Genomic DNA, 27357 nt, shown 5'->3' with positions numbered 1-27357 from the left:
GGCAGGTCTTAGGGCTTCCTGGAAGAACTGCGGTACCTGGCAGCGGGCAGGGCAGCTCGCGGCGGGCCGCGCACAAGGCCACAGCCCCGGCTCAGCAGTGGCCCACACAGCCCAGGGGAGGGGGCGCCACGTCCCGCCTAGCCCCCTGCCCGGGACACGGAGCCACAGCCCCCCGCCCCGGCAGCCCGGGCTGCGCAGGCCCCTGTTCGCTCCGGATCAGCCCGGCCCCCGCTCGTGCCGCGGGAGCCCCGCCCATCCCGGCCTCGGTCCCGCGCTGCCCGGGCATGGGGCGGGCCCACCTGCTCCCCGCCCAGCCGGACGCGCCCGTCAGGGCCGAGGCGGGCTCAGCACATCCGGGCCCGCCGTCCCGGCCGGGAAGCCGGCGGGGCCGCGCACCGGGGATGGGGCGCTGCCTGCCGGCCCCGCACAGGCGCCTCGCCCGCCCCCGCCTGGCCCCCCACGGTACCTGCTCCCCGAGCCGCTCGGAGGCTGGAGCCGCCGCCTGCGGGCCGGGACGGGGAGGCTCGGCCCTTGGCGGGGCGCTGAGGCGGCCGGACGGTGCCTCCGCCATCCCGCTCCGACCGGCTCCCCGGTGCTACATCGCACAGGCCCCTCCGAAACCGCGGCGCTGCCCGAAGGGGCCGCGAGGGGAGACGTGGGGAGCCCCCGGCCCTCGCGCAGCCCCGCGGGAAGGGAAGGGCGGACCCCGCCCCTCCCACCGAGGAGCCGGGATGGGGTTCCTCCTCACAGGCACCCCATGAGTTGGGGGGGGCGTCTGTCTGCCTCGCCCAGGCCGTGGGGGGCGGGAAGCCGTGGGCCTTGCCTCGCGCCCTGCAGGGGCTGGTTGGGTATGGGGTGGGGGGCTGGTGATGATGCATCTGGGATGGGGTGGGGAGACTGGTTTCAGGGCTGGGCTTTGCCACACCCATCCCTGTGTGACTTAACAGGTCTACCCTGTACTTCAGTCCCCTGCTGAGATGGGGCGGCGGCCTTCCTGCCTCCCTAGGGTGTGCGAGGCTCACCTCCACGAGTGCTAGCGAGGAGCGCAGATGGGGGGCATGAGGGCCAGAGCTGCACCTAGCTAGCGAGAGGGGTTCTGTCACGCACCCCCGAGGAGGGCATGGGTGGGGAAGGGGAGTCTCCCCTTCACACATATGGAGTGGGGGATGGTGAACACTGCCTTACTCCTTATTTGAGGGGACGTTCTGAATTTGGTGCCCACAGGGTGTGTTGTGTCCCATAATGCCAGACTGATGCAGGCATAGGATTGTGTTCCTTGACTTGCATGCTACTGGACCTGGCATTCAGCTGCAGTGCTAGCCCATTGGGGGCCCTAAGCCAGAATATTTTGCCCCCCACCCCCACCACATACTGAAAAAGCAAATGGGGCCCTCTTGAGCTGCTCAGGAACCTAAGCAATTGCTTAGTCTGCTTATGCCTAGTACCAGCGCTGCTGGCACTTGCCCTCTGACAGCCACCACCAACTGCTATTGCTGAGATTGATAGGCAGATGAGTTGTCAAACACAGGGTCTTGGCAGAGCTTCACGCAGCAGGTGCATCAAGTCCCAGGTAATTGTACTCGTCATATTGCCCTTTTGGGGAAAGGTGGTATTATGTAGGATCAGCTGATTATTGCTTTCTTTTTGATGTGTCTGTTGGTTTTATTTTCACTCTCCAGTGCTTTGGAGAGTGTGGTGTTTGCATATTTTGTTGAGAGAGTATCAGAAGCTGAATATTCTTTTTCTTGTTGATTAGGAGATACGGCCCTAATCGTGCTCTGCAGTCATTGTTAAGAAGTCCCTAACCACATATAATATTTGACTGCAGCACTGCATGTGTAGTGTTTCTATGGGGTTTGTCTTAACTGGTGTACTTAACTTCAGAGCATGTATGGGACCTGGCTCCAGACTTAACTCTTGTAGAGGAGGATGGTTTCCTAGCTTTTAAGGCAAGAAGAGACCATCAAGTCTGATCTTTTGCATAACATAAGTCAGAGAACATCCTCCTGTAATCAAACCTAGCTCTTGCGGCTACGGTAGAGCATTATCTTTTAGAACAGTGATTCTCAAACTTGGGTCCAAGGACCCTAGGGGATCCTTAGAGACTGCACAGAGGGTCTGCAAAATAGTATGAAAAAATAAAAAAATCTCACTGCATGTCTTCCTCATCTATTAAAACAGACAAGTCTACTATTTCTGTTTACACAACAACATGTGCCATGGTGCATGAACAATGCCGAAATACTCACACTGTGTAAGCATCAAACACACACAAAAAAAAATCTCACTGCTTTGTGACAGCAAATCAGAAGTGACCTCTGTTTTTTTGATGGCTGAGATTTCTTTGGCAGGTGGAAGTGGAATATATTTTTACAGTGTGTGAGCAAATTACATTGAAAATGGGTAAGTTTTTAAAAAGTCCTCATAGTAGTATTGCTGGTTGCACTGAAGGAAGCCATGGACAATCCAGAGTTAAGTAGCAAGAAACGAAGAACAAAGTTGATAAAAGTTATATTCATTTTATTGAATTTAGTGATGGATGACTACAGGGCAATGTATGCTTACAAATCCTATCAAAGCAATTAAATAAGCAAAGTTGAAACTGCACCTCAGAACAAGGCACCTGGAGTATAAAGATAAATCTAGAGACTTTTTTCAACAAAGGAAAGAATAAAAAACTCAAATGACAAACATAATATCGGTTCTGGAAAAGGCTCTGAAAGCATCTTTCTTAACTGCACTTCGGATTGCAAAGAATAAAAAATCCCATACCACTGGAGAAGAACTGATTCTTCCAGCTGCTTTAGAAATGTGTGACATGCTGATAAGAATCTTCGCTTAAGGCCATACCACTTTCTAACAACACAGTTAGTAGGAGAAATGAAGAACTTTCAAATGATGTAAAAGGCCAACAAATTGAAAGTCTACATACATGTGAACATTTTGCAGTTCAGCTTGAAGAGACAACCAATATTGGTAATGCAGAACAATTATTAGTTTTTGTTTGTTATGTTTGGCTGGGGGAAAATTTTGGAAGATTTTCTTTTTTGTCAGGCGTTAACAAAACAGACAACAGGTCAGGAAATATTCAAATTATTAGCTGATTTAATGAAAGCTGAATCGCTGAAGTGTGTTGCTGTTTTCATGGACAGTGCTGCTGCTATTAGAGACAATAGGAGTGGTGTTGTAACAAGAATACGAGCCATAAACCCGCAGGTAATTATAACATAGTGTATGTTGCATTGCCAGGCCCTTGTGTCAAAGAAAATGGAACCCAAAATTACATGATGTGCTAAATTCAGCACTGACCTTTGTGAATTTTGTAAAGTCCTGGCCTTTGATTCACACCTTTTTGCAAAGCTGCATTTAGAAATGGGTGCAGGACATGACAAAGTAGTGTTTCATATGAAAGTGCGTTGGCTATTTTGCAGCAGAGTGTTAGAAAGAGTTTTTGAGCTTGGCAAAGAGCTGCTGGGTTTGTTTTCTGTGCACAATCCCACAATCACCACAAACTGACTGGCCGAATATGGCTCATGACGCTTGCATACTTCGCAGACGTTTTTAACTTGTTGAATGCACTGAACTTGTCCCCACAAGGGGGTGATACAACCATACTTGAGGTAAGTGACAAGATTGCAGGATTTCAAAAGAAAATAAAGATTTAGAAAACTAAACTGAGCAGTGGAATCTCAGTTATGTTTCCACTATTGACAGCATATCTGGATCCTAACAGCATGACAATTGACTGTATGAAAGACAGAATTGTTGCTCATCTTTCAGCTTTGGCAGAATACTTCAGTGTTTGCTTTAAAAATATAAACATGGAGAAGTATGATTGGATTCGGGCTGTGTTCTCAACTTTTGCTATGTCATCTTGCCATTTGAGTAGAAAAGCAGAACAGGAGCTGCTTGACCTATTGTGAAAATTAAGTTTCAGGAACAAACACCTTGCCAGTTTTGGCTAACTGTTGCTGTGGACTACACAGTTTGTTACAGAAGCAATGAAAGTGTTGCTACCTTTCCCAACAACATATATACGTGACAAATCATTCTGTGCCATGACAGCTATGAAGACAAAGTTCAGGTCCTGACAAAGTGGAGAATGATTTATGAGTTTGCTTGTCAACCATCACACCAAGGATAGACAGACTGCAGTAAGACATGCACACCCATGTCAATGATATCTGTAAATTACTCTTATACTCTTTCTTAAAGCGGGGACTCTCAAACTTCATTGCACTGCAACCCCCTTCTGACAACAACAAATTACTACGCAACCCTGGGGAGTGGGGGGAGGCAAAGCCCAAGCCCTGCTGCCCCAGGCGGGGGGGCAAAGCCAAAGGGTTTCAGCGCCAGGCAGGGGGGCCTATAACCTGAGCTCTGCCACCCAGGACTAAAGCCCTTCGGCTTTGGCCCCAGGAAGTCTAATACCAGCCGTTGTGACCCACTTTGGGATCCTGACCCAGTTTGAGAACCGCTGTCTTAAAGCATTACTAACAGTACATCTTTATATGAAGTACACCTATACTTTTGTCAGCCAGTTTCTCAGTTGGGGGTCCGTGATTAACATTGCATTTGAAAAGGGGTCCATCAACAAAAAAAGTTTGAGAACCTCTGTTTTTAAAAGACACCCAGTTTTGACTCAAAGACTTCAAGTGAAGGAGAATCCACTACACCCTTTTGTAAATTGTTCCAGTGGTTAATTCCACTATTAAACAAAATCTGTACTGTATTTCTGTCCTGAATTTATCTAGTGTCTATCAATATATTCTAGTTATTTGAGACCAAGGAGAGCATATTCCAAAAAGGCGACATCACAAAAAAAACCCAAAACAAAACAAAAAACACACAACCTCTGCTAGCAGCCCCCTCTCTTTTATACTAGATGGGGAAAGGTTAATTGTGTTCCTCTTGTTGCCATCAGCTTCAGCCGTATGGACCAGGGAGAGTCTCTCTTTTCTGAGAGGATCCCAGGTAATTTAGGGCTTTGTGTGTCAGAATCACCACCTTAAATTCTGTCCAGAAGCCACTGTATGGCTAGTGCAGTTCCCAGAGTGCTGCTGTCACATGCTCATGGGTAAGTCGTTGTATAGGATGCCATATTCTGCACTAGCCTTAGTTTCTAAGTGGATTTAAAATGTAGCCCCATTGTATTGCAGTCGTCCAGTCTAAAGTATTTATAATACTTACAGAGTAGGTAAGAGTTACTGAATTGTCACTTACTCCTGCTACGTATGTGGGTATGCAATAACAGTCCGCCATACTGTGGTGTCTCACATTAACCTAGTGCACTAAGCAACATAATTATATTTTGGTACATAACAGCAACACTTGTGGCAATTAAAAGAACCTGATCATATAAAGATTATGGTCATATGGAGGCCCATACTCCAACCACAAAAGAGGGTCTTGTATTCTTCTGCATGTGAAAACCACACCCAATGCATGCCCCTTTATTCCCATTCTTGATATCTGGCATAATAAATCACGCTTGCTCTATACTCTCCTTTCTTTGAATTGCTGACATAGTTGTTTCATTTTAGTTCTCTAGCTGCTCCTTCAGCATCTCTTGGGAACCTTTCCCTCCCAGACTGTCCCATGTCACATTAAGTACCAGGTGATAGCCCTCTCTTTTTCTCTCTGTACCTGGGCTCCTGTGTACTCCATGGCACAATATGACCAAATTTCACAGCAACAAAAATTCTGCTGCACTGTGTTCTCGCTGACCTATCTTTCAGTCCCTTTCCTCCTCCCCCAGCACATGACTTAGGCTCATAATTGAAATACTCATTGGTAAGATTTGTTGATGGTTATTTTCAGCAACGATTATTTGCAATAATGGCTTTTCCCCCCTCTATCTTCTTCAGATACAGTTCCATAGACCATGTCAGTTGCGAGAAGGCCAGCTCAGAACCTCACTCTCCCCATGTGCTAGAGAAAAGGGGGAAGTTCATAGCTGGTTTCAGTAGCAAATTTTTCCAGCTGCCCACCCTCAACTACTGCACTGTTCTCCAGGTAGTTCAGATAACCTGACAACAGTTCTGACTTCCCAACCTTCCATGTCCTGGGTCCACACAATAGTACAGGGAGAAAGCACTGGAATCCAATTAACTTCTTTTTTGCGAGTTTGTCACTCTCCCCTTGGAGACTTGGCTCTAGCAGAACTTTCCTCTCTCAAAGAAGCAAGTGTGATAGTAGTACTTGATTTTGGACAAATAAAATACAATAGACATATCCGTCACAATAGCTCATTGAGAACCATTAGGCAATACAAGCTCTATTAAATTATTTTTGGCAGACTATTCAGCAGCCAATAAGATAATGGGTTATATATCAGCTGCTGAAGTTTCGATGTGAAAAAAAAATATTGTTTTGGGATTACAAATGGAAAAACTTTTCCATTTCTCTCCTACAAGATCATGTGTGGCATTGTTTGATAGGTCATTCTTGATGTACTTATTACTAAATCAGTAGCTGCAAGCAGTCTGAGAGGCCATGCACATTTATGTCACTTTAAAAATAACTAGCACACAGCTCCTGCTTTAACTATTGGAAAGGAATTAGCTCTAGCCTTGTCCACTCATTCAGAACTATGCATTTAAATTGCCATGGTACAAGAGCAGCACTTGCCTTCAACACAGACTCTGGCTCAGACTCCTGTTAATTCAGCACTAAGACTGTTTATTTACCAAGTTAGTTCAAGTTTTATCACCTTCCTTCTTCCAGATCTTCAGTATAGGCCATGTCAGTGAGAATTCCCCCCTCCCTGGATCACTGCAACTGCCAATAATTTTGAAACATTTTCCACTGAAAATTTCTCTCATTTTGTGTTTTACCTAGCACCTGGATTTGCAAGAATGGTGCTCAGAAATACTATGGCGTTCTAGTCCCACACAGGTGACTATGTGATCGACCCACTCTCCTTTTCGTTGTAGGGTCAGGGTCTTGGCAATTACACCCGCCCCCCCCCAGTAACATACCCCACCTAATAAGGAAACTAATAATTAACAGCATTTTGCATGGACCAAGTGCTTTACACACATTGTCTAATAAATCCTCACAACAGACCTGTGAAGCAGGTGCTATGAGCCCCATTTTACAGATGGCGAAACTGAGGCAGAAAGCTTAATGATTTGTCCAAAACAGAGTCAGAGCGAAGATTAGGACTTGTGTCCAATGCCCACTCTTAGTTTGGTTACAACTGTCTAAGGTACTAAGATCATGGCTACTGGTTTTGATGTTCCAAAATAACATGCATCTTCTTTACAGCCTTCCAACAATATTTGCCAGCAGAAGTTTTGGAGGGATTTTTATACCAAGAAATGGAAGATTCAGGATGACTAACAAATAAGAAGGCAGGGGGAGGAAGAGGAGAGAGAAAAAAGCCATCCAGTCAGAGATCAATTCTCATTTAATTTTAGGAGAGCCAATGAGGAAAGGACACTCTCAAGAGCAGCATTTTTACCAAAGGTATGTAAAAAATGAAAAAACAGAACAAGACTGACTTGGAAACGTTTTAAGTCAACACTGTGTTTGCATTTCAAATTTCCACACAAATATTTTATTAAACTAAAACCAGTTATTCAGCCGCCATCCACAGAGGGTGGTTTAACCAACCGAGCACCCACCTCAGAACCTGTTGCAGTCAGGGACATTCCTGTCATTGGACTGCACCAATACTGACAGGATAATCTAGTCGGACAGCTGAATTATAATGCAGTTCTGAGAGGCACAACGGCTCCAATCTAGTTGATCGTGTTTACTCCCCATGTTTCCTCTGTATCATAGGTACAGCATGAATTCACTGGGTTTTCCTAAAGACAGGTCCAGCATAGCAAAAGCAAGAAAAAGGCGTATTGGATTCTAAAGTGTAAATGTCTTTTAAAAAGGTATCAAATCTTTTAAAGTAATTTGCCACTGAACTGATTACTTGGCAAACATGTAGGATTTCCAGTCTCAGTGAGAAGAGGATGTGTGCACACAGTGATGGCCCTAGGCTTAGCCGGGCCTGGTGCTAAATAAGATATGCAGGGGTGTTAGGCAGACAGCTGTAACCACTGCAGAGCTTTGGTTCTGGGAAAGCAGGGGATCATGAGGATTAGATAATGGTGCTTGTCAATGAGGAACTAGGGAGGGTGAAAGTCCCAGAGTTAATGTTTTCCAAGTGTGTATGGTTGAATGGAGAGGCTAATGGTGGGTCAGAAACAAGGTGAAGTGGTAGGTGTATGCTGGGAGAAGGTGAAGTTGCAGGGACCCCAGTACAGGGCCCGTGCAGCCCACACTTGGTATGTGCCTATGGTCAGCCGTGCTAGTATATCAACCCAAGTTACTTAAGGTGCCCAGCACAGCAGCATCTTGAGACCCTCCCTGACCTTCCTTCCCTTCTCTCTCTCTCTCTCTTTGTGAAGCAAGGAGGGGAGAGACTGCTGCAAAGATGCATTTTGGTTTAACAAAATTGGCAACTTCACCTGGTAGAAGGAATACAAACTTCCAAGGTATGTTTTGTTTTGTTTAAATTAATGATAAATTAAAACTGGGAAGTTGATGCAATAAATACGTAAAATATTTCAAATAAAAAAAGTTACAAGAGCCTCAATGGAATTCTATCCAACTTAACTACAGACTGATTCTTCACAGATCAAAAGAAGTCTCCAAAATCAGCTGCAGCTCCCCTCCTTGCTAACTGGGCTTGGTTAATAAGTGCTATCACTTATCCTCTGGAATACTGTTAAGACAACAAGACGATACATAGCACAAGGAAAGACGTCTACTCCTAAGTTTGTTTTTCATGCTGCCAAAGGGGTAGGAAGTAGCCATGGATGTAGGTCCATGTAGCAGTGTAGAGTGAGAGTGTCACAACACTGGAGAGAGACATCCATCAGCAGGACTTCCTAGACCTGATTGCAGAGCAGATGGGATGTTGGATTACAAGAAGAGTTTCTTGGGGTCTGTCGTAACAAGGGATATATTGCTGGAATTCTCTCGGCCAGTGATAGAAGGTGAGCAGAAAGGGGCTAACCCTCTTGGACGCTGACCCGGGGCTCTGCTAGTGAACTGTGGATGATCCCAATAATTGACTCAACACCAGCTCCCTCCAAGAAGGTACGGTGATTCCCTTCAATGACATGGACAGATACTTTCCCCTCACAGACCTACACATGGCAAAAAGAAAAAAGAAGAAAATTTTATATCCAGAATTCTAAAGCATTTTAGTTCCACATTCTTGCTGCCTTAGCTATAAGACATGAAAGCCTGAGACAGAAGAGTGAGGCTGAAGGTCTCCTGATTCTGACACCTGTTCCATTCTCTGTTCTGACTCTAAAACTTTTTCATTTAAATGCTTCAATGTATGCACTGTTGAGGGCAGGGCATAGGGGACCAGGACCTCTACCTTGAGCCCCAGTAGAAGTGAATCCATTTTCCCCATCACAGCAAGGAATAAGCTGGTGTAGTTGGCTGGATTGGGAATGTAAACACTTTCAGAAAGATGGCAGTTTTAAAGGATAGTCTCTTGGTGGGTGGGAACACACCCAATGAACTTTCCTTAAGTGCATGATAAAAATCATATCACACAACACACGGTGGGAAGGGGAATAAATGAGAAGTTCCAAAAGGGAAGAGCATCTGGGCTGTAACAAGTTTATTTTTAAAAAAGATCTATAAATTCTCTTCCCCTCCCTGCTGTCCTATATTATATCAAGGGGGAAGAATTTTAAAAAAAAAAAGAGTGCACAAAGGTTAAAAAGCACAGAGGTGTTTTAACTGGTCTCTGCTTCAACCCTGCCCCTACTGACTTGTTTGCAGACTAGTTGCTCTTCAGAGCACGGAGTGCATTTTGGGAGCTATAGGAATTAGTGGAAACAACTGTAGATTGCTGTTAGGAACTGCTTCAAAATTGGAGTGAGACCTTCTCCTGGACCTCAGCCTCCTTTGAGGCTGACAGTGGCCTAGAACCATGCAGCCTCCTCTTCATGTTGTTTTCTGGGGACTCTTCAGTTCTCAGGAAGAGACAGTTGCATAATTATTGCCCCCAAAGGCAAACATTTTTTGGGGAGGGCAAGAATATGGCTTCCTGCCACTTCCTTCCTGCCCTCCAACTAGGAAAGTGCAGCTTCATAATTGGAGCTGTTCCTTAAACTAACCTCTGAGAGCTTGTAATCTCCACCCAGGCCTTCTTCATACTCGTTGTGGGTCTTTGCCCTCAGTAGCGTCACATTCCCATGATACTTGGACTCCGGCACATACTTGTCAGCAGCCTTCAGTTTGTAGTAAAAGGAAGCAGCAGCAAAACTGAGAGCTTCACGATTGATGTTTTTGTGACTCAGCGTTATCAGATCCACAGCAGCTTTGACACGAGCTTCCAGGTCTTGCAGAGGCAGAAGAATCTCCAGCAACTGTAGATGGTAAAGAACAATTTACTGCTAAGCGAGGTGCAGCTACCAGCTTCTTCTTGTGTGCAAGAGGCATTTTCCTGTAGCTATAATAAGTGGAGAAACATTACCTTATTGTATTCAGTGCCTGTGAACTGTAGAATGAAGGCACACAATGCTTCAGTCTCTGCCTCAGTCTCATTTCCTGGGGTCAGCTTGGCTCGGTAGCTCTGGAAGAGAGAAAGTGTCACTAATACAAAAAGGGAAGCTCTCTCTTGCTCATTAGATAAGATACCATAGTACGGTGCTCTGTACTTGACAGCAAGTGACTGAAAAGCTTGGGAGAATCCGAACAGGACAACAAACCCAAAAACCATACAAAGAGAATACAGGTGATCACCACGTGGATGCTACTGGGAGACTGACCAATTGTCAAGATTTTGGGGTCCTTTAGAGAGCTTTATGCCAGCCAGAAGGCAGGATATCATAGAATCATAGAATATCAGAGTTGGAAGGGACCTCTGGAGGTCATCTAGTCCAACCCCCTACCCATAGCAATTAAATCATCCCACCCAGGGCTTTGTCAAGCCTGACCTTAAAAACTTCTAAGAAGGGGATTCCACCACCTCCCTAGGTAACGCATTCCAGTGTTTCACCAGCCTCCTAGTGAAAAAGTTTTTCCTAATATCCAACCTAAATCTCCCCAACTGCAACTTGAGACCATTACTCCTTGTCCTGTCATCTGCTATCACTGAGAATAGTCTAGATCCATCCTCTTTGGATCCACCTTTCAGGTAGTTAAAAGCAGCTGTCAAATCCCCCCTCATTCTTCTCTTCCGTAGACTAAAACAATCCCAGTTCCCTCAGCCTCTCCTCATAAGTCATGTGTTCCAGACCCCTAATCATTTTTGTTGCCCTTCGCTGGACTCTCTCCAGTTTCTCCACATCCTTCTTGTAGTGTGGGGCCCAAAACTGGACAGTACTCCAGATGAGGCCTCACCAATGTCGAATAGAGGAGAACGATCATGTCCCTCGATCTGCTGGCAATACCCCTACTTATATACCCCAAAATGCCATTAGCCTTCTTGGCAACAAGAGCACACTGTTGACTCATATCCAGCTTCTTGTCCACTGTCACCCCTAGGTCCTTCTCCGCAGAACTGCTGCCTAGCCATTCGGTCCTTAGTCTGTAGCGGTGCATTGGATATGGGGGTGCTAGGAGGCCTAGCCAGGTTAGGACCCTTGCTTTCAGCACAAGAACATGTTGGAGGCTTCAGAACCTTGAAACAAGCAGGCTAATTCAACCATTTATTATAGGATATCTGAATCAGCACTTGCATCCCAGTCCCACTAAGCTCATGGAGCACAGCTGCTGTTTTACAGTCATCTACACCTCCTTGCCAGCTATTTTTTTTTCCTGGAAGATGGGTCTGTCAATTTTTTAAAATGGCTCAAGTCACATGGAAGGCTCCCAAATCATGAGCATTGGTGAGACACAGGATGGTCTCTGAAGATTCCCCCGGAATCTCTTACCTTAGTATATGCTGCCACATAGGAGTGGGACCCATCAAACAGGAAGAGGCTGTTGAGTGAATGGGAGGGGTTCTGCCGATCTTGCAGCTGGGAGCACATTTCAAAGGCTACACAGGCTCCAAAGGAGTATCCTGCAATGCGATAGGGTCCCTCAGGCTGCACCTGCTTTATACAGTCAATGTAATAGGCTGCCAGGTTCTGTATACTGTCCAGGGGAGCAGCTAGAAAGAGGAAGCAAATATGGGAGTTAAGAACAGGTTGAAATCAGAGTGAGAGATGAAGTTACATCTCCACCAGCTTAGTAATGGCTCCATTAGAAATACTCAGCTGCTTTTAAAAGTGTATTTCTATACAGATTATGACACGGGTTAAATCCATATTTCTGACCAAACTAGTAATTGTGCCCCAGGAGCATCAGTGATGAGCAGAGTCTTGTCCATCACTCTGGCATACGGGCCTCCCTGTGTGAGAACACACTTCCACATTCAAGCATCTTCTATTTACACTGACATTTCTCTTTCCCATTTAACTGGGGATGTTTGTGACTAAGTGGACTCAGTCATGGGTCACTGAAGCTTGGAGCTCTGCGTGCAGAGGTGAGGAACTGAGCCCTCTATGCGATGGTGAAAGCTACCAAGTGAGGTTTAGAAAGTCAAGATGAATAAAGGATGCAGATACCTTTTGTGCACTGGAGTCCATAGCTGGGCACACTGAGTCTGGAGGCAAGTGTGTGGAAAACTGTGATGGATCCTTCGATGGGGTGAATGAGGAAGAGAGGGCGTTCTGTGCTCTGTACCTCATTGAGCCGGGTGATTGTTGGCCCTTCTGGATTCACCAGCAGGTTGTTCAAGTCCAATTCAGGGTGCTGAGCCTGGCCAGCTTTCATCAGAAGGGATGGTTTCAGTTCTTTAAAGGAAAGCAGATCAGGAAAAGCCAGTTACAGTCAGAATCAGATTAGTGGGACAGGCAGCACAGCCCACAGAGAAGTGAAGGCTTGTCTGGACTAGCCCTCTTGCTCACTAGATCATTAAATGGCAGTGAGTTTAATCCATATAGAAATTCAGGCTTGGTGCCTCAGAGGGGATGTTCTGCCAGTATCTTGAGGAAGGGGGACTCAGAAAGGACACTACCTCTTCCCCCACAAGCCTGGCTTTGGATTTTGCTGTTTCCTCTGAATTTCTGCCTTTGTCATTTCCCTGTCCAAACTGATACTGCTGCTAATGGCTAGTTCATGGTTCAGGCTATTTGACGCTAGCTCTCTGCACCCGCATTGCTGACGCTATCTAGGGAGCATTGGAGAGCTGTCTGAGCTGTGCTGGAGATCAGGCAGCAGAGAAATGGAGATAGAAGCTTATTTAGTCTCCCTTCTCCTGGCCTTGGGTCCTCAATTAAGGACTTTCCTGCCCCCCCAATAACTGGCTGGACCAATCCACTGGGGCAGCACAGCAATAAGTGGCAGTGCTATGCCCACTTGTTATTTACAATACTATCAGTTCACACCAGGCCTCATTCCATCACCTGTCACTAAGAGGCTCTCACCATTACATATTGAAAGAGACAGCATGGGAGCCTGTTTATTATTTTAAAGGTATATGGACCCCAACGGCTATTCTAGCAACCCTAGTCTCCCCCAAGACCAAATTCAGATGACGTACCCTCTGCTGTTCTAGACTTGGAGGAAAGTTCTCGCAGGTTATTAATTGTAAGCAGCCGAATCTCTCTCATAGTCATGACAATATCGTAGTCCCTCTCCAGGGTCTGACGCACTTCCACTCCCATCAGGGAGTCCAAGCCTAGATCTGCCAAAGAGCTCTCAGCATTCAGACTGCTCAGATCACGGACACCTGATGAAAAGAACCAGATGTTTGAAAAACAGACTGATGTCCTTCTACCTTTTGGACTGTTCCTGCAATTATTATTTAACATGGATATTATGATAGCGCCCAAAGGCCAAACAAGAGTAGGATCCCATTGTGCTAGGCATCATACAAAAAGAGAACAGCAGATGATCCCTTCTCTGAAGAACTCAATCTAAATAGACAAGACAGACACAAGATAGGGGATGGGGTATAATACACCAGCAGAATGAATAATGTCATGGCAGCAAATGACATGTTGGTGCCACGATTTTTAATTATTATTAATTTGTAGGTTTACTTAAGAGGAGATCAGCTAAGTGGAAAGAAAAGGGAAAGGAAGAGTGGGTGAGGGGCAAGTGTGGAATGAAGCTGAGGTGAAGAAATGGTGAGGGAGGGGGAAGGATGGAGCAAACAGCCAATCAGCACAGGGCAGAAAAAATCCCATCAAAACTGTAGAAAGTCTTATGAATGTCCAAAGGACCCTGCTCCTGCCCCTTCAACATCTTGCAGCAATTTCTCTTGTCCTTCTCCTCCTTTCCCCATTTAGCATCTTCCAGGGCTCTATACTCTGTACCATGACCTTCTCTCTCAAACCTTGCTTCTTGGGTAGCCCCATCCACTTCCTTAGGTTCACCCATCATTACCTCTGGGCAAACTTTTCTCAAATGTACTTCACACTTTTGTCAAAGTTCTTATACCTTCATGGATAGTTCACAAAAATTTTGAGCAGAGGGTGGTAGTATTTGTTTATGGCAGCACCCATGATGTACTAGGTGCCAAAAGAGATACCTCAGTTAAAACAAGTTAATTTTAATTAAATTTAAGATAGAAAACAGAGCCAAAGCTAAACAGATTTTATGCTATTTTACAGACCACCAGAGAAACTAAAGCATTCATTAGAGGAACTCACTCATAGCTTGCCAGCATGTTGGTAAAATATCCTAGTCATTGCAGATGCAACACCCCTGTTCCCCCAAATCATATCCTCACTGGCTCCCTACAACTTTCCCAAATCACCTCCAGTCCATCCCCCATATCTGGGTCACACCCTGGACCTGGTGTTTGGATTAGTTGTCAATTTACATAATAGTACAAGCCACCATAGATCTATCAGTTCTTGCCAATAGCATCCAGTATCAAACACTGTGTTCCTGGGCAAGCTCACAGAAACAATAGCCAAAGGCCAACTTCAAGCTCATCTAATTGACGCTAATATCCTAGACCCAGCATAATCTGGATTCAAGCTAAGACATGGGACTGAAACCCATTAGTGGCACGGATGGATATATCATTCCACTGTCAATGGCCAGACACCCATTCTCATCCTCCTGAATCTTTTTTTTTTTTTTTTTAAACACACAACATTCAACACCGCTGAGCATTCAGATTCCAAGACCAGGATGCACCATTGGATCATGTAGTCTGACCTCTTTATAACACAGGCCAAAGAACTTTCCCAAAATCATGATGGAGAATCTATCACGAACCTTGGTAAATTCTAAGGGTTAATTACTCTCACCACTGAAAATTTACACCTTATTTCTAGTCTGAAAATGTCTAGCTTTAACTTCCAGACAGTAGATTGTGTTAATTCTCTGCTAGATTACATGGGGAACAATATTTAACAACGGGCTCTTCAGATACTTACTGATGGCTCAAGTCACCCCTTAACCTTCTCTTTGTTATGCTAAATAGATTGAGCTCTTTTAGTCTATCACTATAAGGCAGGTTTTCTAATCCTTTAATTATGCTCATGGCTCTTCTCTGAACTCCTCTCCAATTTACCAACATTCTTCTTGAACTGTGGGCACCAGAACCGGACGCCATATTCCAGCAGTGGTCACACCAGTGCCAAATCAGAGATAAAATAACAGTCCTACTCCTACTGGAAATTCCCATTTATGCACCTCCGGATCACATTAGCTCTTTTATCCATAGCATGACACTGGCACCTCACATTTGGCTGACTACCCACATCTTTTTCAGAATCTCAGCTTCCCAGGATAAAGTCCCCCATCCTTTAAGTATGGTCGACAATTTTTGTTCCTAGATGTGTACATTTACATTTAGGCATATTAACACGTTTGTTTGCACGCAGTGGGACTCCACAAGTATCAATTCTCTTTCCAGTTCTATTCAATATATATACATGCAGCCACTAAGTAAACTGGTCAGTCAACATGGACTCATGCCAGCAACGTGCAAATGGATACATATCTCTTCTTATCCTTCACCACATATGACAATACCTTACGAAATCAGCTCATGGATAAAAACAGCAGTTTGAAGGTGAATCTTATGCAACCATGCGTTCCATAACAGAAACTGAAGATTTCCTGGACAGACGTCAGGATGTGCTTCTACAGACGCAACGTTCTGAAGATTCAGAGCAGGCTGCACTGCGGGGACAGGACGACGGTGAAGAAATCTGGCAGCATGTGACCTCCAGAAGAAGAAAGGGGAGCGTCCATGTACCAGCAACGCAGATACAGGTAGGTAACCGTTTTCATGTTCTCTCCACAGGTACTAATGTGGAGAGTGGACTAGATGATACATCTGAGGGAAGGGAAAAGAAGGAGACTCCGCCGATTGGAAGGCATGAGATGCACTGTCCTAGGGATGGGGGTTCCACAACCACCGCTCCCAAGAGAATGAGGCAGGTGGTGGTGGTCGGGGACTCTCTCCTCAGGGGGACTGAGTCATCTATCTGCGCCCCAAATGGGAAAAATCGAGAAGTCTGCTGCTTGCCAGGAGCTAGGATTTACAATGTGATGGAGAGACTGCCGAGACTCATCAAGCCCTTGGATTGCTACCCCTTCCTGCTTCTCCACGTGGGCACCAATGATACTGCCAAGAATGACCTTGAGCGGATCACTGCAGACTACGTGGCTCTGGGATGAAGGATAAAGGAGTTTGAGGTGCAAGTGGTCTTCTCGTCCATCCTCCCCATGGAAGGAAAAGGCCTGAGTAGACCCCGTCGAATCGTGGAAGTCAACGAATGACTACGCAGGTAGTGTTGGAGAGAAGGCTTTGGATTCTCTGACCATGGGATGGTGTTCCAAGAAGGAGGAGTGCTAGGCAGAGACTGGCTCCACCTAACGAAGAGAGGGAAGAGCATCTTCGCAAGCAGGCTGGCTACCCTAGTGAGGAGGGCTTTAAACTAGGTTCACCAGGGGAAGGAGACCAAAGCCCTGAGGTAAGTGGGGAAGTCGGATACCGGGAGGAAGCACGAGCAGGAGCGCGCGAAAGGGGAGGGCTCCTGCCTCATACTGAGAAAGAGGGACGAACAGCGAGTTATCTCAAGTGCCTATACACAAATGCAAGAAGCCTGGGAAACAAGCAGGGAGAACTCAAAGTCCTGGCAGAGTCCAGGAATTATGATGTGATTGGAATAACAGAGACTTGGTGGGATAACTCACATGACTGGAGTACTGTCATGGATGGATAAACACTGTTCAGGAAGGACAGGCAGGGCAGAAAAGGTGGGGGAGTTGCATTGTATGTAAGGGAGCAGTATGACTGCTCGTGAGCTCAAGTATGAAACTGCAGAAAAACCTGAGAGTCTCTGGATTAAGTTTAGAAGTGTGAGCAACAAGGGTGATGTCGTGGTGGGAGTCTGCTATAGACCACCGGACCAGGGGGATGAGGTGGACGAGGCTTTCTTCCGGCAACTCATGGAAGTTACTAGATCGTAGGCCCTGGTTCTCATAGGAGACTTCAATCACCCTGATATCTGCTGGGAGACCAATACAGTGGTGCACAGACAATCCAGGAAGTTTTTGGGAAGTGTAGGGGATAATTTCCTGGTGCAAGTGCTGGAGGAACCAACTGGGGCAGAGCTCTTCTTGACCTGCTGCTCACAAACCAGGAAGAATTAGTAAGGGAAGCAAAAGTGGATGGGAACCTGGGAGGCAGTGACCATGAGATGGTCGAGTTCAGGATCCTGACACAGGGAAGAAAGAAGAGCAGCAGAATACGGACCCTGGACTTCAGAAAAGCAGACTGACTCCCTCAGGGAACTGATGGGCAGGATCCCCTGGGAGAACAACATGAGGGGGAAAGGAGTCCAGGAGAGCTGGCTGTATTTTAAAGAATCCTTATTGAGGTTACAGGGACAAACCATCCCGATGTGTAGAAAGAATAGTAAATATGGCAGGCGACTAGCTTGGCTTAACAGTGAAATCCTTGCTGATCTTAAATACAAAAAAGAAGCTTACAAGAAGTGGAAGATTGGACAAATGACCAGGGAAGAGTATAAAAATATTGCTCGGGGATGCAGGAGTGAATCAGGAAGGCCAAATCACACCTGGAGTTGCAGCTAGCAAGAGATGTTATGAGTAACAAGAAGGGTTTCTTCAGGTATGTTAGCAACAAGAAGAAAGTCAAAAAGTGTGGGCCCCTTACTGAATGAGGGAGGCAACCTAGTGACAGAGGATGTGGAAAAAGCTAATGTACTCAATGCTTTTTTTTCCTCTGTCTTCACGAACAAGGTCAGCTCCCAGACTACGGCACTGGGCAGCACAGCATGGGGAGGAGGTGACCAGCCCTCTGTGGAGAAAGAAGTGGTTCGGGACTATTTAGAAAAGCTGGATGAGCACAAGTCCATGGGGCCGGATGCGCTGCATCTGAGAGTGCTAAAGGAGTTGGTGGATGTGATTACAGGGCCATTGGCCATTATCTTTGAAAACTCATGGCGATCGGGGGAAGTCCCAGATGACTGGAAAAAGGCTAATGTAGTGCCCATCTTTAAAAAAGGGAAGGAGGAGGATCCTGGGAATTACAGGCCAGTCAGCCTCACCTCAGTCCCTGGAAAAATCATGGAGCAGGTCCTCAAGGAATCCATTTTGAAGCACTTAGAGGAGAGGAAAGTGATCAGGAACAGTCAGCATGGATTCACAAAGGGCAAATCATGCCTGACTAATCTAATTGCCTTCTATGACGAGATAACTGGCTCTGTGGATGAGGGGAAAGCAGTGGACGTGTTGTTCCTTGACTTTCGCAAAGCTTTTGACACAGTCTCCCACACTATTCTTGCCAGCAAGTTAAAGAAGTATGGGCTGGATGAATGGACTATAAGGTGGACAGAAAGCTGGCTAGATTGTCGGGCTCAACGGATAGTGATCAATGGCTCCATGTCTAGTTGGCAGCCGCTATCAAGTGGAGTGCCCCAAGGGTCGGTCCCTCAGCCGGTTTTGTTCAATATCTTCATTAATGATCTGGAGGATGGTGTGGATTGCACCCTCAGCAAGTTTGCAGATGACACCAACTGGGAGGAGAGGTAGATACGCTGGAGGGTAGGGATAGGATACAGAGGGACCTAGACAAATTGGAGGATTGGGCCAAAATAAATCTGATGAGGTTCAACAAGGACAAGTGCAGAGTGCTGCACTTAGGACGGAAGAATCCCATGCACCACTACAGACTAGGGACCGAATGGCTTGGCAGCAGTTTCTGCAGAAAAGGACCTAGGGGTTACAGTGGACGAGAAGCTGGATATGAGTCAACAGTGTGCCCTTGTTGCCAAGAAGGCCAATGGCATAAGTAGGGGCATTGCCAGCAGATCGAGGGACGTGATCGTTCCCCTCTATTTGACATTGGTGAGGCCTCATCTGGAGTACTCTGCTACTCTGAAATCTGGAGTACTGTGTCCAGTTTTGGGCCCCACACTATAAGAAGGATGTGGAAAAATGTCCAGCAGAGTGCAACAAAAATGATTAGGGGACTGGAACACATGATTTATGAGGAGAGGCTGAGGGAACTGGGATTGTTTAGTCTACGGGAAGAGAAGAATGAGGGGGGATTGGATAGCTGCTTTCAACTACCTGAAAGGGGGTTCCAATGAGGATGGATCTAGACTGTTCTCAGTGGTAGCTGATGACAGAACAAGGAAGTAATGGTCTCAATTTGCAGTGGGGGAGGTTTAGGTTGGATATTAGGAAAAAACTTTTTCACTAGGAGGGTGGTGAAATACTGGAATGCATTACCTAGGTGGTGGTGGAATCTCCTTCCTTCAAAGTTTTTAAGGTCAGGCTTGACAAAGCCCTGGCTGGGATGATTTAGTTGGGGATTGGTCCTGCTTTGAGCAGGGGGTTGGACTAGATGACCTTCTGAGGTCCCTTCCAACCCTGATAATCTAGGATTCTAATCCAAGCAAGCCAGAGGAAAAAAAAACTTTGAAGAGTTCACGGTCACCATACAGTTTCTTTTGGTTAAAAAGTCACACACCCACAATTGGTCAATTCAGTACGTAGTTTAGGAGTGCTCCTGGAATCCTAACAGATGCTACAGTTTCGCACAACAGCACCTGCAAGTTATGGTTTCTACCACCTCCAGTTGGCTAGAGGAGTCCATCCCATCCTGGTGGATGATGACCTTGCCTCTTTTATACCTACCTTTGTCAGCTCCTGTCTGGACTACAGCAATGCAATAACTGGATATGAAGCAGTGATCCCTTAGGAAACTCCAGTTAATAAAGAATACTAGCATGTCCTCTCAGAAACATGGGTTACCATGAGTCCATCAGATCTTGTCTTCCACTCTCTACACTGACTTCCATATAATAAGTTTAAGGTCTCAGTGCTTATCTTCAAGGTGTTCAATAGCCTGGATCCGGCATACCTAAAAGTCTGCCTAAAGCTCCATAAAGGTAGTTGTGGTGAAAACTCTACTCCTCAGGCACAGTGGAACTTTTGACTATAAGAATAAGCTCACCTGTGCAGGAAACAGAGCTTTCTCAGGGACCAGTCAGACTTGGGGAACAAACTCCTATAAGAACTAAGGACCATCACAAATCTCACTCCCTTCCATTCCATGTGCAAGGCACACTTTTGACTTGCTTTCTGTAATATAAACAGAGCAGCATGGACATTTAAAAAAATATCCTACCAAAACACTACAGTGCACACAAAATTCTCCCCCTGGAGAGAGGATAAGAGAGATCGAATTGCTCAACGGAAGTTAGTCATATCACTTAATGCACTACTGGAAGGTGCTCAGTTACACTGATGAGGGCACCATAAGAACCTAGATAGAACAGTATGGACTAGAGGTTTTCCAAACAGATGTTCAAGGAGGGAGAGTTCCTGTCCTGAGGAGCTTGCAGTCCAAGAATGGACAGAAAGACAGGTAATCAGAGGCCAAGGAAAGGAGAACAGCAAGATTTTAGATTTAGTTGTAGACAATGCAGAAGAAATTACAAGTTAGACTGGGAGGAAGAGGAGTCCAACATCCCTGTCATAGTCCTTTATGGATGATGCTGGATGTAGCATATGCAAGAGAATTAGGAGCTTGGCATACAAAAGTGGAGTGGTAGAAGTACCATGTCAGATAGTGAGATCCAGGTTCCTTTGAGAGCCAGGAGGTGGAGGGAAGAGGAAAAAGGTGGAGGGGATGGGTAAGATTGCTGGTATACTGAGACCGCTGCCCATCATGCTGACCAGTACTGTCTTATTAATTCCTTATACACCCTTTCGGTCTGTCTGCATTCATTTATAGTCTCTTGCCTTATACTTAGTTTGTAAATTCTCAGGGGCAGGGACTGTTTTTTATTCTGTTTGTACAACACCTAGAACAATAGGGTCCTGGTCCATGACAGGGGCTCCTCAGTGCTACTACAATAATAAAAAGATGGAAAGATAGGACAGAAGAGGATGGAACAAGGCAGCACAGGGCAAATGTGATTGGCATCCTAACAAGATGATAAAGCAAAATAAATATTGAATCAACTAGTTATACAGATCATTAAGGATCAGTTAATGAAAAATCAGGATACAGAAAAACAAGGCATCAAAGAGTTAAAATGAAACACTGAACTCTAAATCTTGTTCCCCACTGCCAATCCCACCACCTCTTCCTCCAAATTCTGCATAATTATAACCTTGGTGTTATCTTCCCCTTGTGCATCTGGACTCTTGCTAATTCCTCCTACCACCCTAAATACTCTAATGTAAAACCTTTTCTTTATCCCCATGGCTCAAACTGGTCTGATCTTCCTTCTCTCTGGCCTCCCCTGACTCAACTCCATTGGTCTCCCTTTCAGTCTGTCACAGAGATCCTCCTCTCCAACCATGTTCCCTCTCCCTTGAATTTTTGCACTGATGACTACTCTTTTGCATTTAGTTCAAGCTGCTCACCCTTAAGGCTTTTCAAAAACACTCCTGTCTATATGTCTGACCTCATTTCCTCCTACACCAAATCCTGCTCCCTGTGTTACTCCTGAGGGAATTCTGCACCAAAAAATTAAATATTCTGCGCATAGTATTTTAAAATTCTGCATATTTTATTTGTCAAAACACCACAATATAATCACACCATTTTCAATTATTTGCTGACAAGTATTTTGAAATAAGTTACCATTTTCAATTATTTTGGTGTGATTATATTGTTAGTGTTTGTGTTATTTTGACAATTAAAATATGCAGAACTTCGCAGAATTTTAATTTTTAAAATTTTTTGGTGCAGAATTCCCTCAAGAGTACCAGGGTTCTGTGTGGTGCCAGGGTTCTATATGGGTAGCTTGGTGGGGGGTCTGGGCGCAGGGAGAATGGGAATCTGCAAGGGGGGGTGAGGTGAAGGTGGTTAGTGCTCAGTGGGGGGAGGGTCAGGGTGCAGCTGGTTGGGGCTCAGTGGGGTGAGGGTCCAGGTAGGGGGGGGCTCCTGATGCAGGTGATGAGGCTCAGCAGGGTGGAGGTTTGGGGGACTTGGTGGGGGGCTCCTGATGCAAAAGGGGCTTGGTGTGGGGTGTTCCAGGTGCCTGGTGTGGGGGGGTGTCACTGTATAGGGAGCTGCTCCCTCTGTCTGCCCAACCCCTGTGCATTCAGACCCCCCGCACCAACCCACCCCCTCCGCACCTGGAACCATCCCCCCCGAGCCTCACCCCCCACCCCCTGCAGTGCAGAGCTTCTTGCAGCCAGGGGAAGTTTCTGGGGCTTGATCTGACCCAGCCCCGGCTGCTCCATGCAGGGAAGTGGGAACTTAGTCTCCATCCTCCTCCCCACCGCACCTCCAGTTGGGACTATGTCCCTGGGTGGCCAGGGCATCCCCAGACCTCCCTCCCCCCAATGATTTACCTCTCCCCCCGGCTGCCTGAATAGACATGTCTGAGTTGCCAAGAGGAAGCAAAGCGATTGGGGGGCGGAGGATATCTTTCTGCTGTGCTACAGTTGCACAGAATTTCCCCAGGAGTACTGTGTTCCACCCACGCTTCTCTTCTAGCCGCTCCTTTTGTCGTCGTCATACACTCCCAACCCAATGCTTTCTTCCACAACTCCTGCACTACCTAGTGCAGCTTTCCAGACACTTGTCAATACTCACACTTCAAACCACTCCTAAAAACCCCCCCAAAAAACCCAAAACAAACCACCACCTGTTCTGTGAGGTCAGCTCTGACCGCTGCCTGGGCGGCTAATGTATCGGTATGTATCTCGATATTGTGAAATCTTGGGATCTAAGGTCTAGCCTTCAATCTGTGCATTTTTTCCTATTGAGAATTCTGGGCACATGCACAGTGCTATAAAAATAATGATACAAGCAGCACTCCCACGGCTGAGGAAGAAAGAGATACTTCTGGAGAGTCAATAGACACTCTTGGACCACAGCAAGCTGCACACCTGCACTCAATTTCCTACAGATAGTGGCTGGCACCAATATGTCCTATAGCAGATTCTAGAGTAAGATGTGGCTTCTAGAATTCTGATCACAGAATGTTTGTAATTATTAATGATCTAATTTACCCAGGATGTGGGCAACAGCCTCCACAAGGTCCTGCTGGCTGCTTCCCTCACTCTTCACTGAGACCTTCTCTGCCAGAACAAAACTAGACATGACAGGATGAGGCTGATTCAGGAAGCGGTCCAGAACCTCCAGGCATGAGCTGAGTCGCTGGGGAAGAGTTCCACCAACCACAGTGTCGTTACTGCCCATGGTCTCCAAGACAACACCCACATCACCAATGGCACCCCACTGCACGGCCAGGCCTGCAAAAAAGAAGGCAGAAGAGAGAACACATAAAATGATTAACTGGAGCACATGGCAGCAGGAAGAGGGGAAAGCTAAAGAAAACAGAGCAGGTGTCTTCATTCACTTGAAAATCTGGGTGAAGGGTCAGAATCTGGGAGGAATGTGGGCAACTGTAGCAGAAACAAAGGAGGGACAGGAGGGAATATAGAGAGGAAAGTCTAATGAACATCATAGAAGCATGGGGAATAAAACAGGAAGAACCAGAAATTCCAGTGAACAACCACAGTTATGACATAATTGGCATTGCAGAGACTTGGTGGGATAATTCATGACTGGAATATTGGTATAGAAGTGTACAGTCTGTCCAGTAAGGATAGGCAGGGAAAAAAAATAGGAGAAGTTGTTGCCTTGTATATCAAAGATAGATACACTTGCATGGAGGTTGAAATAGAAGTGGGGGGTAGACCTGTTGAAAGCCTCTGGGTAAGGATAAAAGGGGTAAAAAACAAAGATGATGTCATGATAGGGGTCTATTATAGAATGTCTAACCAGGAAGAAGAGGCAGATAAGGCTTAACAAACAAACAAAACAAGAAATCATCCAAAGCACAGGACTTGGTGGTGGGGGTGGGGACTTCAACTACGCAGATATCTGCTGGGAAAAGAATACAGAAAGGCACATATTGTCTAACAAGCTATTGGAATTCATTGGAGACAACTTTTTTATTGTAGAGGGTGGAGAAAGCGGCTGTTCTAGATTTGATTCTGACTAAGAGGCTGTTCTAGATTTGATTCTGACAAATTCTGGTTTAGAATTTGAAGGCAGCTTGGGTGAAAGTGATCATGAAATAAGAGCTCATGATTTTAATGAATGGTAGGAGGAGAAAAAAAAAGCAAAAAAGACAGGGTTTCTTCAGGTATGTTAGCAACAAGAAGAAAGTCAAAGAAAGTGTGGGCCCCTTACTGAATGAGGGAGGCAACCTAGTGACAGAGGATGTGGAAAAAGCTAATGCACTCAATGCTTTTTTTGCCTCTATCTTCACGAACAAGGTCAGCTCCCAGACTACTGCACTGGGCAGCACAGGGAGGAGGTGACCAGCCCTCTGTGAAGAAAGACGTGGTTCGGGACTATTTAGAAAAGCTGGACGAGCACAAGTCCATGGGGCCAGATGCGCTGCATCTGAGAGTGCTAAAGGAGTTGGCGGATGTGATTGCAGAGCCATTGGCCATTATCTTTGAAAACTCATGGTGATCCGGGGAAGTCCCAGACAACTGGAAAAAGGCTAATGTAGTGCCCATCTTTAAAAAAAGGGAAGGAGGAGGATCCTGGGAACTACAGGCCAGTCAGCCTCACCTCAGTCCCTGGAAAAACCATGGAGCAGGTCCACAAGGAATCAATTCTGAAGCACTTAGAGGAGAGGAAAGTGATCAGGAACAGTCAGCATGGATTCACAAAGGGCAAGTCATGCCTGACTAATCTAATTGCCTTCTATGACGAGATAACTGGCTCTGTGGATGAGGGGAAAGCAGTGGATGTGTTGTTCCTTGACTTTAGCAAAGCTTTTGACACGGTCTCCCACAGTATTCTTGTCAGCAAGTTAAAGAAGTATGGGCTGGATGAACGGACTATAAGGTGGGTAGAAAGGTGGCTAGATTGTCGGGCTCAACGGATAGTGATCAATGGCTCCATGTCTAGTTGGCAGCCGCCCCAAGTGGAGTGCCCCAAGGGTCGGTCCTCGGGCCAGTTTTGTTCAATATCTTCATAAATGATCTGGAGGATGGTGTGCATTGCACCCTCAGCAAGTTTGCAGATGACACTAAACTGGGAGGAGAGGTAGATAAGCTGGAGGGTAGGGATAGGATACAGAGGGCCCTGGACAAATTAGAGGATTGGGCCAAAAGAAATCTGATGAGGTTCAACAAGGACAAGTGCAGAGTCCTGCACTTAGGAGGGAAGAACCCCATGCACCGCTACAGACTAGGGACCGAATGGCTCGGCAGCAGTTCTTCAGAAAAGGACCTAAGGGTTACAGTGGACGAGAAGCTGGATATGAGTCAACAGTGTGCCCTTGTTGCCAAGAAGGCCAATGGCATTTTGAGATGTATACGTAGGGGCATTGCCAGCAGATCGAGGGACGTGATCGTTCCCCTCTATTCGACATTGGTGAGGCCTCATCTGGAGTACTGTGTCCAGTTTTGGGCCCCACACTACAAGAAGGATGTGGAAAAATCGGAAAACGTCCAGCGGAGGGCAACAAAAATTATTAGGGGACTGGAACACATGGTTTATGAGGAGAGGCTGAGGGTACTGGGATTGTTTAGTCTACGGAAGAGAAGAATGAGGGGGGATTTGATAGCTGCTTTCAACTACCTGAAAGGGGGTTCCAAAGAGGATGGATCTAGACTGTTTTCAGTGGTAGCAGATGACAGAACAAGGAGTAATGGTCTCAAGTTGCAGTGGGGGAGGTTTAGGTTGGATATTAGGAAAAAAATTTTCACTAGGAGGGTGGTGAAACACTGGAATGCGTTACCTAGGGAGGTGGTGGAATCTCCTTCCTTCAAAGTTTTTAAGGTCAGGCTTGACAAAGCCCTGGCTGGGATGATTTAGTTGGGGATGGTCCTGCTTTGAGCAGGGGGTTGGACTAGATGACCTCCTGAGGTCCCTTCCAACCCAGATATTCTATGATTCTATGACAATGGACTTCAAGAAGGCAGACTTTACCAAACTCAGAAAATTGGTTGGTAAGATCCCATGAGAAGCAAGTCGGGGGGAGAGGGGGGAGTTCAGGAGAGTTGGCAGTTTTCAAAGAGACATTATTGAGGGCACAAGAACAAACTATTCCAATGCGTAGGAAAGAGAAAGTATGGTAAGAAACCACCCTGGCTTAAACTGGAGATCTTCAACAACCTGAAACTCAAATAAGAGTCATACAAGAAGTGGAAGCAAAGTCAGATTACAAAGGATATACAGATTATATAAACACAACAAAACACCACACACAACCATGAAGAGACCATTAGAAAGGCCAGGGCACAAAATGAGATTAAACTAGCTAGGGACATAAAGCGTAACAAGGAAATATTTTACAAATACATTAGAAGCAAGAGGGAGATGAGGACAAGGCAGGTCCATTCCTCAATGAGGAAGGAAAATCAGTTTAATTTGGGAACCAGAAAAGATAATGGTGCAAAAAAATAAATAAAAATAAAAATAAAATAAAAAAAATTAATTTATAAGCACCTAGAACATAAGGTGAAAAGCAACAGTCAACATGGATTTGTCATCAAGAACAAATCATGTCAAACCAACCTAATATTCTTCTCTGACAACCCTTGTGCATAGGGGGAAATCAGTAGATGTGGTATATCTCAACTTTAGTAAGGCTTTTGATAACGGTCTTACATGATCATCTCATAAACAAAACTAAGGAAAGATAGCCTAGATGAACCTGCTTTAAGGTCCAGCGTAGTTATAAATGGTTCACAGTCAAGCTGTAAGGGCATACTGAGTGCGTCCCAAAAGTATCTGTCCTGTATCTGGTTCTATTCAATATCTTGATCAATGATTTAGATAATGGCATAGAGAGTATGCTTATAAACTCTCTGGATGATAGCAAGCTGGGAGGAGTTGCAAGTGCT

The 27357-nt window shown here is 45.8% G+C and overlaps 2 protein-coding genes across 2 annotated transcripts in view; both read right to left on the bottom strand.

The window, feature by feature from the left end:
- DUS1L (dihydrouridine synthase 1 like) overlaps window positions 1–593 on the bottom strand; it is a 28834-nt gene extending 28241 nt beyond the window's left edge. Inside the window, exon 1 of the mRNA XM_074971077.1 lies at window positions 467–593. The gene's annotated coding sequence lies outside the window, so the exon portion shown is untranslated. The remainder of the gene's footprint in view (window positions 1–466) is intronic.
- Window positions 594–2527: 1934 nt separating this feature from the next.
- The window catches only part of FASN (fatty acid synthase), an 80869-nt gene continuing 56039 nt past the window's right edge, over window positions 2528–27357 (bottom strand). The window contains exons 36-42 of the mRNA XM_074970541.1: window positions 23494–23736; window positions 13559–13747; window positions 12582–12809; window positions 11904–12124; window positions 10502–10600; window positions 10143–10394; window positions 2528–9152 (exon numbers count right to left, since the gene is read on the bottom strand). Coding sequence (XP_074826642.1) covers window positions 9015–9152; window positions 10143–10394; window positions 10502–10600; window positions 11904–12124; window positions 12582–12809; window positions 13559–13747; window positions 23494–23736 — 1370 coding nt within the window. The 3' untranslated portion in view covers window positions 2528–9014. The remainder of the gene's footprint in view (window positions 9153–10142; window positions 10395–10501; window positions 10601–11903; window positions 12125–12581; window positions 12810–13558; window positions 13748–23493; window positions 23737–27357) is intronic.

This window comes from Natator depressus, chromosome 14 (genome assembly GCF_965152275.1).
Source record: "Natator depressus isolate rNatDep1 chromosome 14, rNatDep2.hap1, whole genome shotgun sequence".
In the NCBI taxonomy this organism is placed as follows: Eukaryota; Metazoa; Chordata; order Testudines; family Cheloniidae; genus Natator; species Natator depressus.
The sequence above is the reverse complement of the archived record's forward strand: the minus strand, read 5'-3'. Positions and strand labels throughout refer to the sequence as shown.